At 45.5% G+C, this 16,608-nt stretch overlaps 1 protein-coding gene across 2 annotated transcripts in view; it reads left to right on the plus strand.

Moving 5' to 3' along the window:
- The window catches only part of DNAH9 (dynein axonemal heavy chain 9), a 1,527,051-nt gene that overhangs the window by 791,449 nt on the left and 718,994 nt on the right, over positions 1-16,608 (plus strand). For both annotated transcript variants that reach the window (XM_069654516.1, XM_069654515.1), the window contains exon 42: positions 861-1,022. In XM_069654516.1, coding sequence (XP_069510617.1) covers positions 861-1,022 — 162 coding nt within the window. The remainder of the gene's footprint in view (positions 1-860; positions 1,023-16,608) is intronic.

Genomic DNA, 16,608 nt, shown 5'->3' on the forward strand with positions numbered 1-16,608 from the left:
ATATTACAGTACATCAGTGGCGGGAGGGCCAAAACTGATTTGAGATTTCTAGTCCAACTTTTGTAAAAGAGTAGATGGTCTAAAGTAATTATGGCAGGTAAGGTTGGCCAGAGCAATGTTAGTGATTATGATTAACTTAAAAACATCTGTCCATCATTTTGTTTTATTTTTGCTGGTAAGTGGAGGGTCAGTAAAGACAATTGGGCAGATCTGGTGCATCGCCACAGCCTGTAACATCACTCACTTCTCATGACAACGCCTAGTTCAAGGTTGGTCCTAAAGGTTCACCCACTCTGATGAATGCAAATGTTGCCAGCCCTGCCTCTGATATTTGAAAAATATATTTTCTTTTTTGTAGCATAAATGCATTGTGTAAAGATATCTGGTTACATTTTTTGAAGTATTAAATTCGGGAAGATCATTTTCACATTAATCCCTTGCCTCTGGCGTTAGGCCAGCTGGCGTGTCACACGTTTAAATCCCGGCATTGATGAATGCCTTCGTCCTTCTGAGGTGGATAAACGGAGTATCAATGTATTGGACACTAACAAGAGCTATAATGAAAGCACTTAGAAGTGGGAGGAATGCGGCATAGAGTGATGTCAAAAGCTGATGTTATTATTCTAATTTTATTGTTGCAATTTTTATTGATCTTCAGTGGTATGACAATACTTATGTTTTTTTAATTAAAAAGGGCATCCATTTTGGAAAGGATGAGCTACTTGATGCCAAATGTTTTAGAAAGTTGATATCCTCATCTTTGTTAAATCTGCTTCTTTGGTGCAGGAAGAATGGGATGCCGAATTTGATGATTTCAGAATAGCGGTTGTTTTACTTAAACTTATATTTATGTCTTGCAGGGCATTCTCTTCTCCACCTCTGACTGCCTGAAGACCCCGCAAGATCTTGTGAAGCTTTACCTGCATGAGTCCAACCGTGTTTACCGAGACAAGATGGTGGAGGAGAAAGACTTTGACATCTTTGATAAAATGCAGACTGAAATGGTGAAAAAGTTCTATGACGTATGTACCAATATTTTGTCTGTTGAATCTAGCCCTTATCTGGCAAGATTATGCAATGCAAGCCTTTGCACTGGTAAGAAAGTGCATGTGTGGAAAGCTGTGAACTAGCGAATGATCTTGTTGTACAGGAAGTGTGAGAGCCTGTGATCAAAGTGCTTTGATTCAAAATGCATATATCTGGTGGGATTTGATCAATCATGGGAGTTGCTAAATCTAGGGGTGCTGGAGGAAGTTGCGTAGTGTGAGGATTATTATGGAAACCTCTACAAGAGGGATTGTGGCAGGCAGGGTTTGGGGCATGTCGGGGAGGTGTGATTTAGTCAGAGTGTGCTACTTGAGATCCTGACGGTGCAGACACTTTGCGAATGATGCGACGATCATTTTCATATTCAAATCAGTAGACTGTCGGTGCAGTTTTCCTTGAGACTTTGTCACATTATCTACCACTTTCTACACCAGTGAACAGCTTTGTTGCTATTCATTTAAGACTGACGGACATGGTCCTCGCCCAATACCAAAAACAGAATGAGGCTCCCTTTGCCAACACTTTCCTCACTTGGTTGAATGATATAGAACCATACGTCATCTTGGGATCACATCCCTGTTTTATCCACTTCACAGGCTTTCACATTCTCCCATGCTGGGGGTGCTCTGCAGGGCTCTGTCACTGTATTTATGCCTGTTGTGATCAAAGCAGTTGCTTTAAGTAGTTTAAACCAGTCTATCTCTACACACATACCTGGCTCGTTACCCATTCTCGCCCACTTAAATTACCAGGATTCGTTAATTCCCTTGTTTCTGGGAGTGTAAAAGGGGGTGCAGGAAACTTGCGAATGCTGTGTATGATGGGGGAGTTGTCCAGCTGCACATCTCTGCCATTCCAGTTGGCCCTTTGGTTAAGTCTTTTGGAGTCTACTTTAGAAGACGGAGCATGTGTGGAAATTCACTGGCATAAGTGTACATTTCTCAACCACTCTTCCGCCATCTTCGATCTTACAGAGAATCGATGTGTGCAGCCTCCACTATCAAAATATGGAACTTCAGGGTGAAATTAGCACATATTCTCTCCCAGTGTAACCCTCCAAAGTGAGATAGGGAAACATGCATACGCTTCTTCAAGATGTTTCATCACTGAAGCATTATCCAATGTTCTTCTCGCTTCTCTGATGTCTTTTCCTTGTCTGCCCTTCCTTCCCTTATCCTCACCGTTCTGCGGGTCTTGGAGTGCTCTGATGTAGCTGCCCTGTAGTATGAAACGCTCTACTCTATGGATCCATTGACTGCAGGAATAGTTCTAGCGCCTGGTTTCCCCACGTACTCATGCTCTGTGCGTTGGTCTTCTCATGACCTTACATCTCGAAAGTACACTGTGAAACTCATTGACAGTCACATTGCATGTTATAGAATCACTGCCATGTATTCATTTACGGGTAACAGGAGGGACTGCTCAAGGATTGTGGGAGGACTTATGAGCTAAAGGTTATTGGAACAGGAGGGTGGCGTCCTACCACACAGAGTTAAAATACTTTACATTCACATTTTCTGCAAAGATTCCAACATTTGGAATGCTTAGTATCATACGAGCTGCATCATTTTGCTCTCTAGCAACAATTGAAGGTCAAGCGAAATAAACATATATAAAGTGAGGTTTAGCTTATTTATTTAGCCAAAGTCAGTCATAAACGGGTTTGATTCCGTAAAGTGTTTTATAGTTTTTTTTTGGCACAGCCTGCATAATATTTAGCAGACGTATTTAAACAAAACAAGAAAAAGAAAACCGAAAGAGCAAAGAAACAAATCACAAGTTGGTTCAAATCTCGTGAGGGAGCATTGAAATTGCCATATACATACATAGGTGCAATACAGTTCTTTAGCAATGAATGCTTTTGGGGTTGGCTTCTATACACAACACATTCAAATGGTTAGCATGTTCTAAAGGGCAACCACCACATAGTATCATAGCCGAGTACATCCTTGTTGGTGTTTTTAGGGTGCACTGCGTGTTGGGAGTTAACCTAGTCTCTGGTCTCTAAGGGTCCCTATTCTAGCATAGGCTATATCTAAGACTGGGTAACATGTACTCATGTATTCATTTATATCGCATGTGCAAGCATGTAGTAAATACCCATGCGTAGGCGAAACACTCTATAATGGGGTCAAGAATTGATAGTGTTCATTTACATCAGCTCCGGGACTAAAGTCAAGTTGAGATTCACAACCCTTTCACACTTGCTCTCGTCTACTGCAAATTAATAATATTCTCTAGGCTGTGATTTTAGACAGAAATTCTGTTTTCCGTCAAACCATGTGACAGGAGAACCTTAAGCATCGGCTCCCAATGTACAGGCATTCTACTGTCTTGTGGAAAGGATATGACATGTGCCAAAGCAATGCACTTTGAGGACTGAGGCGAATACAAGTCCCTGGCCTCTAGTGTGCCTCAAAAGGAGTGCGAGGTGGAAGGCCAATGGATGAGCCGTTGTCATTTCGGCATTAAATGTCTCGGAGTAATCTGATGCCTAAACAAATCAGTCAGACCCATCCCAATGTGTGGCCAACCTCTGAACGAACTGTGATGATTCAGTTTAGATTTGCCAAAAACACTCCATACAAGTCACAGTTAACAGACATAGCTCGGGCCCCTTTGATGTTACTGGAAGCGCGTATTTACCAGTAGCGTCTCTCCGAAGCACCCATTCTTGAGCGGACATTCAAGCAGTGTGTGTCCCTGGTGTTGGAAGGCTAGAAGGAAGTGGATTACAGAGGAGACGTTCCTAGTTCGGAAAGGAGATTTCTGAAGGAGACTGCGTACCTCAACACATCTGTCACTTCATTCCAGTGTTCTGGCCAGTCCCGGGAGATAATAGGAGGGGTCAACCCAGATCCAGGGGGACCAAAAATCCCTTGTGAATCTATGGTTTGTTCAGTGTGTGGCTATGATGGACTATCAAGCAGTTATGCTGGATTATTGTCTGGACCAGGTGAACTCTCGATCAGTTGGGACTAGTGCCGTCCCTGCCACTTTTTGAAGAAGAGTCAGAGAGGCTATTACCCTTTGTTTGACCATAGAACGCCTTGCCCGGGACCGGAAAGCCCTCACCCTCACTTCTCAATTTGCCTCACAGCGTGTCTGAGGATCCTCACTGGATGGCCTTTCAGTGCCTGATATTATAACCACTGTTCTGCTGCTAATGGGAATGCAGGCCAAGCACCATGTGTGGGCTCTGATTACTTCATTTGGGAACGTCAAGGTTTGGTACGGCATTTCCAGCTGCTGCCTACGGTGTGCCATCCTGCCATGAAACCAGTGTGTCAAAATCCATGGTGCAAGAGTAGCAGCCTGCAACCCTAAAAAGGGTTGGCGCTCAGAGAGCGATCACGTAGGAGTGCGCAGAAGACTTTTTCAGTCTGCCATAAACTGAGCCCTATACACCCAAGTTTGCTAAGAAACAACCTGTTCCAATCACCATTTTACCAGGCAGAAAATACATGACATACATACATACAACTTGTCATTCGGTACGGGGCAAGGAGGATGTGGTAAAAAACGGGCTCCTCGTCAAGTCTTTATTATCAGCAGGTTTATGTAGGTGAGTTCATTTGACTCCTTATAAGAAGGGCAAGATTTCTGATTTGTGAGGCAAGACATTCGTGAGACTACATGTCAGTTGTTCCTGGCGGGAGAGTGCGGCAATGATTCGGTCTTCGTTGAACAGATGCACAACCAACGGTAGAAGCAAGAAGGGATTTCATGTGCATTGCTGAAAGCCATGTTTATGCAAATTGTACTTTATCATATGTGGCAGGTTCCTCATCGGAAAATGCTGCAAAAGCAGAGCAGCATGGCTGAATAATCACAGCCCAGACTAGAAAAGGATCACTCCCCCAGTAGGTGGTTTGCAATCTTTCCGTGCCTGCTGTAACACGAGCTGTGACAGCCTAGTAGCTGCAGGTAGCACAGAGATGCACTTTCCTTTTGTACATGACTTGCGAGTGCCTTCGTGGATGCAGAATTGCTCTTGCGTTAGCCACACAGCAGAATGGAAGACCCTACAGAGGCCTTGCTAAAGCAAATCCACAGGCTTTGCTTATGGGGGGAGTTGACAACCATAAGTAATATTGGGATTATTAATTTAAGCAGCAGTGCCCGGATAGTACATGCATCCAAACCGTTATTCGTCAGTGTCATGGTTTCATTCAAAAGCAGCAGATGGAATCCCTGCTACTTCCTGTTAGACGTTAGATCTTTCTAGATCTCTATATGATAAAACCAGTTTGAGTGGAGTCTAACAATCAGCTTTTTTTAAATTCCTGACGGAAGAAATGCATTCCTTTATGCTGAATGTAAAAAAGTGTAGAAGAAGGATTCTGACACAAGGGTGGCATTTTGGTTGATAAAAACGTTTATTTATCAAAGGAAGAAACCCGCACTATCCCTATATCCTAAGAGGGGGATCCCTGCCTCAAACTAATTCTAATGGATCTGTCAGAATGTCCATCAAAATCAAACTCCACCATCCTGTGTCACAACCTACTTCTATCCCTTCAACTACAACTAAAGAATAAGTGAACAGAATGTCCCTTCTCCAGGAGAATGACTCCCTTTTCCTAGTATTTGGGTGGTCTTCCCAGAAATGTTCTTTGGCAAAATGATGCTAGGGGGAATGACTCCCTTCCCCTCACTTGCCGTTCCAACACACCTTTGTACCAGTCAATGTTCAGAACCAGAACAATGTCTCTATTCTCCTGTATTGGTTCACACCACACACTCCAATATAGTTCACACCAAAGCCAGGGGGAATGACTCCCTTCGCTTGACATCTCTTGATCCATGGGCTTTCAGTCTCTTCAACTTTCAGGACCAGGAGAATGTCTCCCTTATCTTGGTATCGGTCCACATACCCCTGTATAACTCATAACAAAGCCAGGGGGAATGATTCTCTTCCCCTGCCGTCTCTTGGGTGTATCGAAAAGGCTTTCAGTCTCTTCACCAGGAGAATGACTCCCTTCACCTGGTGTTTGAGAGTTCTGCTCCTTATCTCTCAACTTGATGTTTCTTTTACCCCCTTCTTGTGGAAGTAACAAAGTCCAAATCCATCTTGCGTCCTCAGTGGACTCTTCCCGACCACTGTGATGAGGATGCTTTCCTCAGATGCTTAGTATACTTATGTCGGGGTCCTAGAGCCTTCATTGGTTGTCCGTGTTCTTATTGTTGACACTGCAATGAGGAATTCCTTCTGTGATGCTTAGTTCACTTGTGTGTTAGGGTCCCAGACCCTTCTCTGGTTTTCAGTGGGCTGGTTGCTGCCACTGTGACAAGCAAGTTCTCCTCTGATGCTCGATGCACTTGCGTTGGGGTCCCAGACCCTTCTCTGGTGGTCAGTGGGCTTGCTGCTGCGACTGCGATGAGTAAGTTCTCCTCGGATGCACTTTCCACCATTCCCAATAGTTTGATTATTACTGCTGGGCCTGCGGTAAGCCACTCAAGCCTGCCTTTCCTCCACCCCATTTCTCCTCCGGGTCTCTTGTACTTCCTGTTACCTTATCTGGGACTTTGGTATGCCACTGGGGCTTCCTGGGACTGGGGTGCATCTCTCTGCCTCTGCAGCACCACTTTGGCTCTGTGCTTTTCTGGACTGTTTGGCTCTTTCTTCCTGCTTCATGTTCAGGCCTGCTTCAGCTGGATGCACAGAGAACTCCCTTTACCAGCATCCTCGGCTCTTTGGCATCCCGGGTCAGCCGATAGGATTTGAAACTCCCGATCTGGATGGTTTCCACACCTGCTGCCTCTCCAGACTCGGCTTGACAAAATCTTCAGTCCTTCTTCTCTTCTTATACTGTGTTGCCAGTCCCATCATGGTGGACTGTCCAAGTCCTTTGTTGTTCTTGATGGATTGACCTTTATTCATCATCTGGGCTACCTTGTACCTGGCACAGTCAGTAATGTTCATGTCTTCTGTGCTCTTGTTTGTCCTGGTAATTTCTGTTTTAGCTGTTTCTCCTGCACTAAAGAAATATACTCTCAAAGTGGTTTGTAAGGGCTGGTTAGGGAAGGTTGGGGTGTGGCGTTGGCCAACGGGGTATACCCTAGCCATTTGTGTTTATTCACAGAGGGAATGACCACATTAACCCACATTAAACCATCTCTAGGTGGACAATTGGGTAGCGGCCATACCTCCCTAGCCTCCTTGGAAAGGGCGCCCCCTTGGGGAGAAGTGACAATACCTGGTGAATCATCACATGAACTCCTTCAGAAATTCCTTCCATTCAAGCGTTTCAGGACAGTTTCCCTGCTTCCAATATGGTCCTCCACTGTTAAGCACACATTGTACACTTTGACTGTTCCTATTGGCATCAGTGTGTACCTATGTATGTTTATAGAGTGTGCAGCAGTGGCAGCTGGTGAATTTATTAAGCAGAGGGACGTATTTCTCTCAAATATGCCCTAGCAACCGAGCATAGAGAGGCAGCCCAAACCAATCAAGGGGCAGTCGAGGGCGGGGGGGGTTCTCCCTCTCAAATATTGTTTAAATAATGGGTTAAAATGGTCAATTCTACAGCACACTTTTTGGAAAAATTGGGTAAAAAGCCTATCAGTTTGCAATTGGTTTCAACTCATAAAAAATCCAATAGATGGAAGTGCCCAACAGTGTACAGGAGAGTTTCTCCAACACATTTTCTTTATGCCTTTGCCCAAAATATGTCCAAGTATAAAGTCATCTTCACACTGGCTGTGCCAGTTCATTTCCATGCTGGATGCACCAGTTTATGCCAGTCTCCCCATATAAGAACATACTCATGTTTGTTTTGTCCATAATTCCAGTAATGATACTATAAGAAAACATGTCACTGCTTGTTCTGCCACTATATGCCAGTACCCCCACAACATATTCCTCTTGGCTTTACCATTTAAAATGCATTGCACAGTATGAAAAAATATCCAAACTGGCTGCCCCAAAATGCCAGTCTAGCTACAAAATAACACATATCATGCTTGCTTTATCAAAGATGCACACTACAAAACGGCATTCCACAATAAGGAATGGCTAGACTGACTGCACCAAACTGCCAATGCAGCCACACAATAACACATTTGCGAGGCACTCTGATCCAAGCGGACAGCCCTGGCATTTTTTTGCTGCGCATAGATGCCTAGGAAAAAATACCATGCCTGCCCCCTGGGGCCCCAGCGCCTCACATACACACATAATCCCATTGACTATGTGCTTGTGTGAGGTACTGTGGGGTGTGAAGAACCCTACGGATCCCTCACTGAAACCCAGCCTAAAGACTCCTCCTTGGTGGGCAGGGGAAGGCAGATGCTTCCTGATCCCATCACTGGGGGTGGAGGATCACCTGGGAGGAGACAGGGCCCAGGGTGGTGAGGGAATTATTTGGGATGAGACAGTATTTTTCATCTAACAGACTTTTTTCACTTTACATAAGAAGGTCATGGCTTATTGTCATTTTAATGTCTTGCACACTGATCATATACAGTTGTGAAATCTAAACTTATACATTCAGAACCCATGATATCAAAAGCAAGACAATTACTGGTGTCCCAACCTAAATACCCTCTTCAATACCAAAGGTGCAAATTAAAGGATTGTGTTCTCTACACCATCTTCCTCTGGAAAGGTTTAATCTCACCGTCCCTCTGTTACAAATATTAAGGAAATAACATCTCCCTTTAAAAAGACTGTTGAAGTTCAACAACCTAACATTTTAGCAAAAACTACAAGTCCCAGAACCTTGGAGGGACTGAGACAAAGAAGAGGGTTGAAGTGGCATGCACGTATAGTAGTCGGGCAATCAAGCCTAGCATCCATTGTAGGAGTCAGACAATTGAACCTAATGGCTCATACCTGAAGCCGGTTACGCCAGCTGGGAGGCCAGAAAATAGTAGTAAAGGAGCTGGAACGAGGACTGGAAGGCTGGTTGGAGTAGCAGTAGTAAAGAAGAGGCACAAGGCTGGACAATCACTGACAAGTGGCAGGATGGGAGGTATACCAGAGCATGGAGACATCAGATTTCACCTGCAAGCTCTCAGAGAGCTTGAGTTCTGTCAAACTCCCAATTGCAAAGGCTACACAGCGGAAGACCTGAAGACGGCTGTGTTTTCCCCATGTGAGCCAGGTTGCAGTGACTGCAGAGCCATGCAAGTGCTGCTAGAAACTAAGGCCAGAAGCAGAATTCAAGTCGAGGGTCTCTGGAGAAAAGGAAACTCCCACAGCATGTGGTCGGACCTAAGACACCCCTGCTGGAGAGCGGTGTTGGTCCCCAGCAGGCCAGAAGTACCAGAAGAAGTGTAGAAAGTCAAGGAAGCAGTGCGACCCACAGGACCAGTAGGACCAGTGTCACTGAAGCCGGTGCGTGAAGCACAGCGTTCAGGTGCACTGCCCATATCTTCACCAAAACCGTAACCAAAGCTAATGCAAGAAAACTTTGTTCATTGTATTGAAAGTCTTCTCATCAGTGAAGTTGTAGCACTTGCGCATAACATTGAAGAATCGTTTGCGTGAGAAGCTAAAACACTTTAAACCCATTGTTGATGTATCAAACAATGTGTGCTGTACAACAAAGTGGTCGCATGTGTCTGATTAAGTTAAGAGAATGCTTCCTAAACATTACAGAATATCGAACATTTTCTGTACATGAGTTACAACTAGCAGAGTGAACATGATCACAAAGGGAAATTGCATGTGCCTAATTATGACTCCCAAAAGAAGCCTGAACTTCATTCTTTACTATTATATAGGAACGTAAGGTTTGTGTCAACTTCAAACCTTGGAAACTGACTGAAGGAAAGGTTGAGTGTACCTTATTATGTTTTCACATTGAAGTCTGAACTATGTATTATATCCAGAACTGACATTTAAAATATTCTAAGAAGTTAAGAGGGTAAAAGCTTTAAGGGAAGAACAAGCATTACCCTAGCCAGTAAATGTTCCCTTTTCAGAGTGAAACTTCTTTTGCCAAGCATTACAGAACCAACTAACTGTTTTGTGAGGTTGTTAACAATTAATTGACATAAGAAGCAAGTATCCCATCATTACCTGAAGCTGAGAAAGTGGCATAGAAACATTTGAGTAACTCCTTTTGCTGATTCATGGTGGAAGGCTGTGTGCAAAGCTGGGGAAGGGGAAGCCAATGCTTGTGAAGTCTACTCTGAAGTAGAAAACAACCTGTGGTACAATAGACTGCTGAAGCTAGAAGGAGAGGAATCATGTAAGAAGCAGCAACAGGTTGCTTTGGTGGTAGTTATATGACTAAAGAGGCTGGCCCTTTTAAGAAAGTTCTTAAAAGGAATAGTGCATTGCCTACCTGAAGAGGTTGAATGTCTGGTTAAAATCTATCTAAAAGTCATAAATACTGAAGTAGTAGTAGTTACACTTGAACTGTGGTGGTGTACACAATTGTCAGTAGATGTCTCATGGAAGTGGTAATAACAGTATTGTGCTATGAGATCAAGGCAAATGTTCTCATAGTGTGGTAGTTGTAAGTAGAAGTAGTAGAACATCCTGACAAATATAACCATTTTAAAATGGAAACAGAAGTTGTCAAGAAGTGTATATTATGGACATTTAAAGAATATCACACTTTCCTTGAATTGTGGCAATGTACCTAGAAGTAGAGTCCAGTGATCATCATAAGCAGGATTACCAGTGGTGCTGTTCTTCTTCCTGGAAGTTGGAAGGGGATCTTTTCATACAAGGATTAAGACTACCAGTGAATTTTTGCTTGAACTTTCTTTTTACTTTGAACATTCAAGAACTGGTTTAAAACCTTCAGCTTCTTTGGTTGAACATTTGGAAGTGACTTTGAAGCCTGGGGAACCGAGTTTAGCCAGGAGAGGAGAAGGTCATAAGGGTATTGTGTGTATATTGTTTATTATAATGTGTTGCTCCATAGTTTTTTTGTATATTGGTTGTTTAGAGTGAGGGCCGGTTTACCCATGCTAGAGAATGTTCCCTTAGTCTTTAAACTAGGTAGGGAATTCCTTGGTAGAGTAGGGCAAGCAAGGTAATATTTCATTCTATTGTCTTTAATAAAATTGCCCATTTTGAGAAATCTACAAGCAGTTGTCCGCCTCCCATTACTGACCCTTCACAGGGGGTCCAGAGGACAGGCATGGTATTTGTTTACTGGACATCTATGATAGATGTCTAGTAAAAAATATCATGCCTAGCCCTTGGGTCCCCAGTGCCTCATGTACACATATAATCATTGATTGTGTATGTGTGTGATGAGCTGGGAGTCCAGGGGGCAGGCATTTTATTTTTCTGCTGGGCATCTATCATGGATGCCCAGAAAATATAACATGTCTGCGCCGGGGGCCCCGAGTGCCTCAAATGCACATATAATAAATACATTGTGTACATGCAAGGCTTTTTTCCTGGGCATGTATCATAGATGCCCAATACAAAAATGAAATGCCTGCCCCCTGAATCCCAAGCTCCTCACAAAATTACACAATGTGATTGTGTGTACGTGAGGTGCTGTGAGAAAGCTGAGGGCATTTTCAAACCTACTCCCCACGGATCTTCAACCTTCATGGGCTATTGCCAACCCTATCCCATCCTTCTCTATTCATTTTGGCCAAGCACTGGGATGAGGAAGAAGAGACTAAGAGGAGTGGACTCTTCCTATAGCAAACACCATTCCAGTACTGGGACGAGGAAGAGGGGTATGGAGGAATCGCACATCGCAGGTCAGACATTTCCTATTGATTGGTGTAAATAAGGGGAGGCAAGAAAGCCAAAGGACGTACACCTAAAGACCCTTAATAGAGCCCAGGTGTATTAAAGCAGGGAGCGAAGACCGAGAAAGCTGACACACATAGTTGGGGGTCACGTGGAAGCAGGAAGCTGAGACGCTGGGAGCATCAGAAGAGGAGAGTCCCGTGAAGCGTGGCAAAGGTACAGAGCTAACAAGGTGCAGGAAGAAGGGAACCATGAGAAGCTACCCCTTTCCTATCTGCTCAGGGTGCTCGTTGCCCGGTGGTGAGAGGCCAACCCAGGTATGTCTGGGGCAGAGGGCGGAGCCCTGGTGTAAACTGTGAAGACCGCACTCCGTGTTACTACAAGAGCCTTTAGAGCGACCAGTGAGTTCCCTACCAGATGCGCGAATTAATGAACTTTGAAGTGGGAGCGAAATACAAAGTAACAATAACCGCGTGTGAGTAAGAGCACGCTCATAAAGTAAACCGAAAATGTATAGGTACAGAAACAAAGGGAAAGGTATACAAAGTAACAAAGAGACAGCGTGTGAATGAAAGCATGTTTGTGAAAGTACCCGATCAGCATACTGAATATTTAAAGTCTAGGAACAGAAAAAAAGTATAGAAAGCAACAGAAGTCACGTGAACGGAAAGACACGTTGTCGAATGTCTCCAAGCTTTCGCAATATATTGCAACACAGACTGAATGAATTGGAGGAAAGCACTTTATTTATTTTGCATTTGTTAGTCGCTTATACAGTAAGTCAATTCTGTTCCAAAGCGCTCACAGGGCAACAGGGAGGGAACATGGGATTGAGGCAATAAATACAGTGGAGGATGTGGACGAACCTACTATGCCTTGTGAGTGTTCAGAACGTGTAAGTGCAGAGAGAAGAGGGGAAGTGGGAGAAGGGGTAGGTGCTGGAATGTCTGTGATCGTGGATGAGCAGTGGGTGAAGTGCATGGTATGGTAAGTGCTCTGCAACCTGGAGCCACATTGGGTCGATAGTACAAGCCTACAGGAAAGAGGCTGGTGGATGCTTATGCAAGTGCTGCGAAGTAGGCAGAGGCTGAGGCGATTAGGTGTGGGAGGCCAGGAGTCCGAAGAATACATAAGGGCCCTGATCACCAATCACAGTGACTGCGAGAATTAGCAGAGGAGGGAGGTTGGGAATGGAAGGCAGTGACGAGGAAGGTCTTGAGGAGCTTCCGGAATGTGTTCAAGAGGAAGAGGAAGGGGTAGGTTGTTCCATAGGAGGGAGCCAGCTGAAAAAAGTGACCTGCCTCGGGCCCTCTCTTGGTGCCAGAGGACCGCAGACGTCTATAGGGAGAGTATTTAGTGAGAGAAAGTTGCAGATAGCGTGGTCCCAGGCCCCAGACAGCCTTGTGGATGATGCAGAAGGATTTCTATTTAATCTGTGCAGGCACCAGGAGTCAGTGAAGAGTTTATTGGGCAGGAGAGATGTGGTCCATGGGCTTACGACCAAGGATAGGTCTTGCTGCCTTTCTGGATTAGCTTAATGGTTCGTAGAAGGTAGATTCAGGAGAACGCTATAGCAGTAGTCAAGCCTAGTGAGAACCAGGGCTGTGGTAACATTGAGCTTCTGGGGGAAAGTGAGAAAAGGGAGAATTCCTTTGAGAAGGAAGAGTTGAAAATGGAACTTCTTGGCAATGTCCTGAGTGTAAGGGAGGAAGGAGAGGGAGGAGTCAAAGATGACTCAAACGTTTATGGCTTCAGGTGAAGGATCAAGGGGGAGCCCATAGATATAAGACTTTTGTGATTTTTAGAATTGTGAACAGAGGATAGCACAGGGACAACGTGCTGGTCTTGGAAACGAGACCATGCAGAGCAACAGAGGTTCGAATCCCGGATCCGTGCTTTGAAACCAAACTCGGGTACGGTGTTAGGGGTGTTATAAACAAATTATTAAATAAATCGAGGATGGCCAGAGTGAGGGGAAAAAAGAGGGAGCAGGGGTCCAAACTGGAATGATCTCAGTCTTGCTGACATTGAGGTAGAGATCATTGGACGTGTGCCAGAACTGGATGGCAGAAAGGCGGCAGGGGATGATGGAAGATGCAAGAGGATCAGAATGGAGTTTGAAAAAGAGTTGAGTAGTGTCATCTACATAGCACTGGAAGTTAGTGGAGAAAGGGGAGATGAGTGCCAGCTGATCAAGGTAGGTGTTGAAAAGCAATGGGAAGACGTTTGAGCCCTGGGGACACCGAAGGTAGAGAAGGAAGTAGGTGAGAAGAAGGTGCCCAAAATTACTTGGGATGATCGTTCAGTTAGGAAGGAGGTCAACTAGTACAGTGCCTGCTCTGAAATGCCAAGGGTATCATGGAGCCTTTTTATGAGAATAGAATGGTTGACTGTGCCGAAGGCAGAGGAGAGAACGAATAGGATGAGGACAGCTGGAGAGTTGGAGCCCAGAGGTGCGAGCAGTACTTCACAGGTGTTCAGAAGAGCAGTGTCTGTGCCTCTGGATGCTTGGAATTCCAGATTGATGGTCGTGGAGACCACCAACAAGTTCAGTGTGTGTGGTGAGTTGTGTGATGGCCAGCTTCTCCCGCAGTTTCCCAAGGAAGGGGGTGATAGAAATAGGGCGGTAGATGACTGAACAGGTAGGGTCTGCTGAAGGTTTTTTCAGGAAGGGGCGCACAAGGAAGTGCTTGAGGGAAGAGTGGAAACATACAGTGGCAAAAGAGTGGTTTCAGAGGTCAGCGAGTGCAGAGGCAAGAGAGACAATGTTGTCCTTGATGGTTCTGGAGGAGCAAGAGAAAACCTGTTTAGAAGAGACCTTCATGGAGAGGACAACTTCAGGTGTGACGGGGAGAAGGAGGAAAGAGAGGAGGAAGGAGGGTGTGAAGAGGCCAAAGGAGACAAGGGAGGGAGTCAGGAAGGGACTGGTTGGGCAGGAGGGTAGCAATGGTGCTCAGGATGTCCAGAGTGTTAGTGGTGAAGTGTGTGGCCAGTGCGTTGCGGAGGTCTTGGGACAGAAGAGGGGAGGAGGATACTGCAGAAGGGTTGGCTAGTTCCCTGCGGATTTTAAAGAGTTCAGACATGTTGTTGGTAGCACCAGATACCTGAGCCTGGATGTGGACCCTTTTATTGGCATGGATGGAAAGTCTGTATTGCCTTTGGTGAAGGCTGCAGGCCAGTTTGTCAGAGGGTGAGCCTGAGGTTTGCCACTTCTGTTCTGCAGCTTCTGCACTTGTGTTTTAGGGCGGCAAATTCGGAGTCGTACCAGGTGTTACATTTGGAGGCCGGTCCTCATGACTGGGGCAAGAATGTCAATGGTGTTTGTAATGGCCAAATGGAGGTTACTGAGAGCAGAGTCGGTGGTTGAATCTGGGAGGATCGGGGGGGGGGTGAAGATGGATGCAAAGGCAGCAGCTGAAACTCGAGGTTGGCAGGGCTGGAGGAGGTGCAGTCAGAGGGCCAAGGGGACCCAGGTGAGAGGAGAGGAGAGAATGGTCTGACCAACAGAGTCGAGTGACCAGAGGGGGGGAAGAGAGAGGTCAGACTGGATGAGGGCATCCAGAGTGTGTCCTGCCAAGTGGATGGGACCAGAAAGGAGAATGGAGAGAGATAGAGAAGTGCAAAGGTCAAGGAAGAGAGTGGATGCTGTGACAGGGGATTCCAGTTGGATGTTAAAATCGGCCATGAGAAGGAGATTAGAGGTGGTTGATAGTAGAGAGGAACAGAAATCAGCCCATTCATAGAGGAACAGGGTGGCAGTGCCGGGTGGCCTGTTGAAAGTGGCAATGGTCAGGGAGAGATGACCAGGCTCTCGAAGGGAGAGTAGAGCTGGGTGGGTATGACTGAAGAAGGAACCCACCCAGGGAAGATTAAGGCAACCCCACCACCTGCACAGTGAGGTTGTGGCTTGGAAGTTATCATGAAGCAATCAGGGAGAAGTGAGTCGAAGGCAGTAACTGAACTTGCATTGAACCATGTCTCGGTAAGAGCGATAATGTGAAGGTCAGTGTCTTCAAGAAGGGGGCAGATGGTGGAGTGTTTATTGGCTGTGTGGGTGTTAAGAGTAGCCAGGTGAAGGAGGTCTCTGCCTTTGAAGGTTTTCTGAGGTGGAGTACAGGGGCATTGTACACTGGTCAGAGGGGGAGGTACAGGGAGAGTGGTAGGGGGAGAGGCAGGTGAAGGAAGGAAGTTAATGAGGGATAAAAGGTGCGAGTCAAAGAGGAGGAGTTCAGGTTGAGGACCCTGAACCAAGATAGTGCCTGTGTAGTAGACATTAATGATGCAGCATGATAAGCCAGCCAAGAGGACTTCCCTCTCGGTGCCACCATTAATGGGAGAGGATGTTAAAGGGAGGAGAGTGGAGATGAGATGAGGAGTCCATACATCTGGAAAAGAGCCGAGAAGAGGATGTTGGTGAAGACCTCTATAAGTTGCATTGACATAGGCGTCTGCGATGGGAAGGCCAGGATTGGCTCTCAGTATGTCTTTTTTGTGCTTTTTCCTTCCAGACTTTGTAAGAGGTAGTGATAGTGATAACAGTTGGAGAAGATAGAGTTGGGGAGTGACATCAGAGTGGCAGAGGATAGTTGAAGAAAAGAGGAGAGAGGCTGTACTGCTAGTTCTGGCCCAGATTACTAGGCGGCCATGTAGTTACGGGAGAGGCACACAATGTGCAAAATAAGTGAATTGAAGAGAACCCATGAAAGAGGGGAATAGGGCACCTGGTTGCGCGACCTGTAATGGGGTGGACTGTATGATGTGATAACTGTGCGCCAACCAGAGACCCCCAACCAACCAGTTTATGAACAATGTTAAAAATTGAAAGCAAGTGCTTGGTGAAGTGTTATTGAACTTGTTTTTGAACTCGGGGAAGGGAACCCTGA

This window comes from Ambystoma mexicanum, chromosome 3q, assembly GCF_040938575.1.
Source record: "Ambystoma mexicanum isolate Mex_15411 chromosome 3q, UKY_AmexF1_1, whole genome shotgun sequence".
NCBI classification, from domain to species: Eukaryota; Metazoa; Chordata; class Amphibia; order Caudata; family Ambystomatidae; genus Ambystoma; species Ambystoma mexicanum.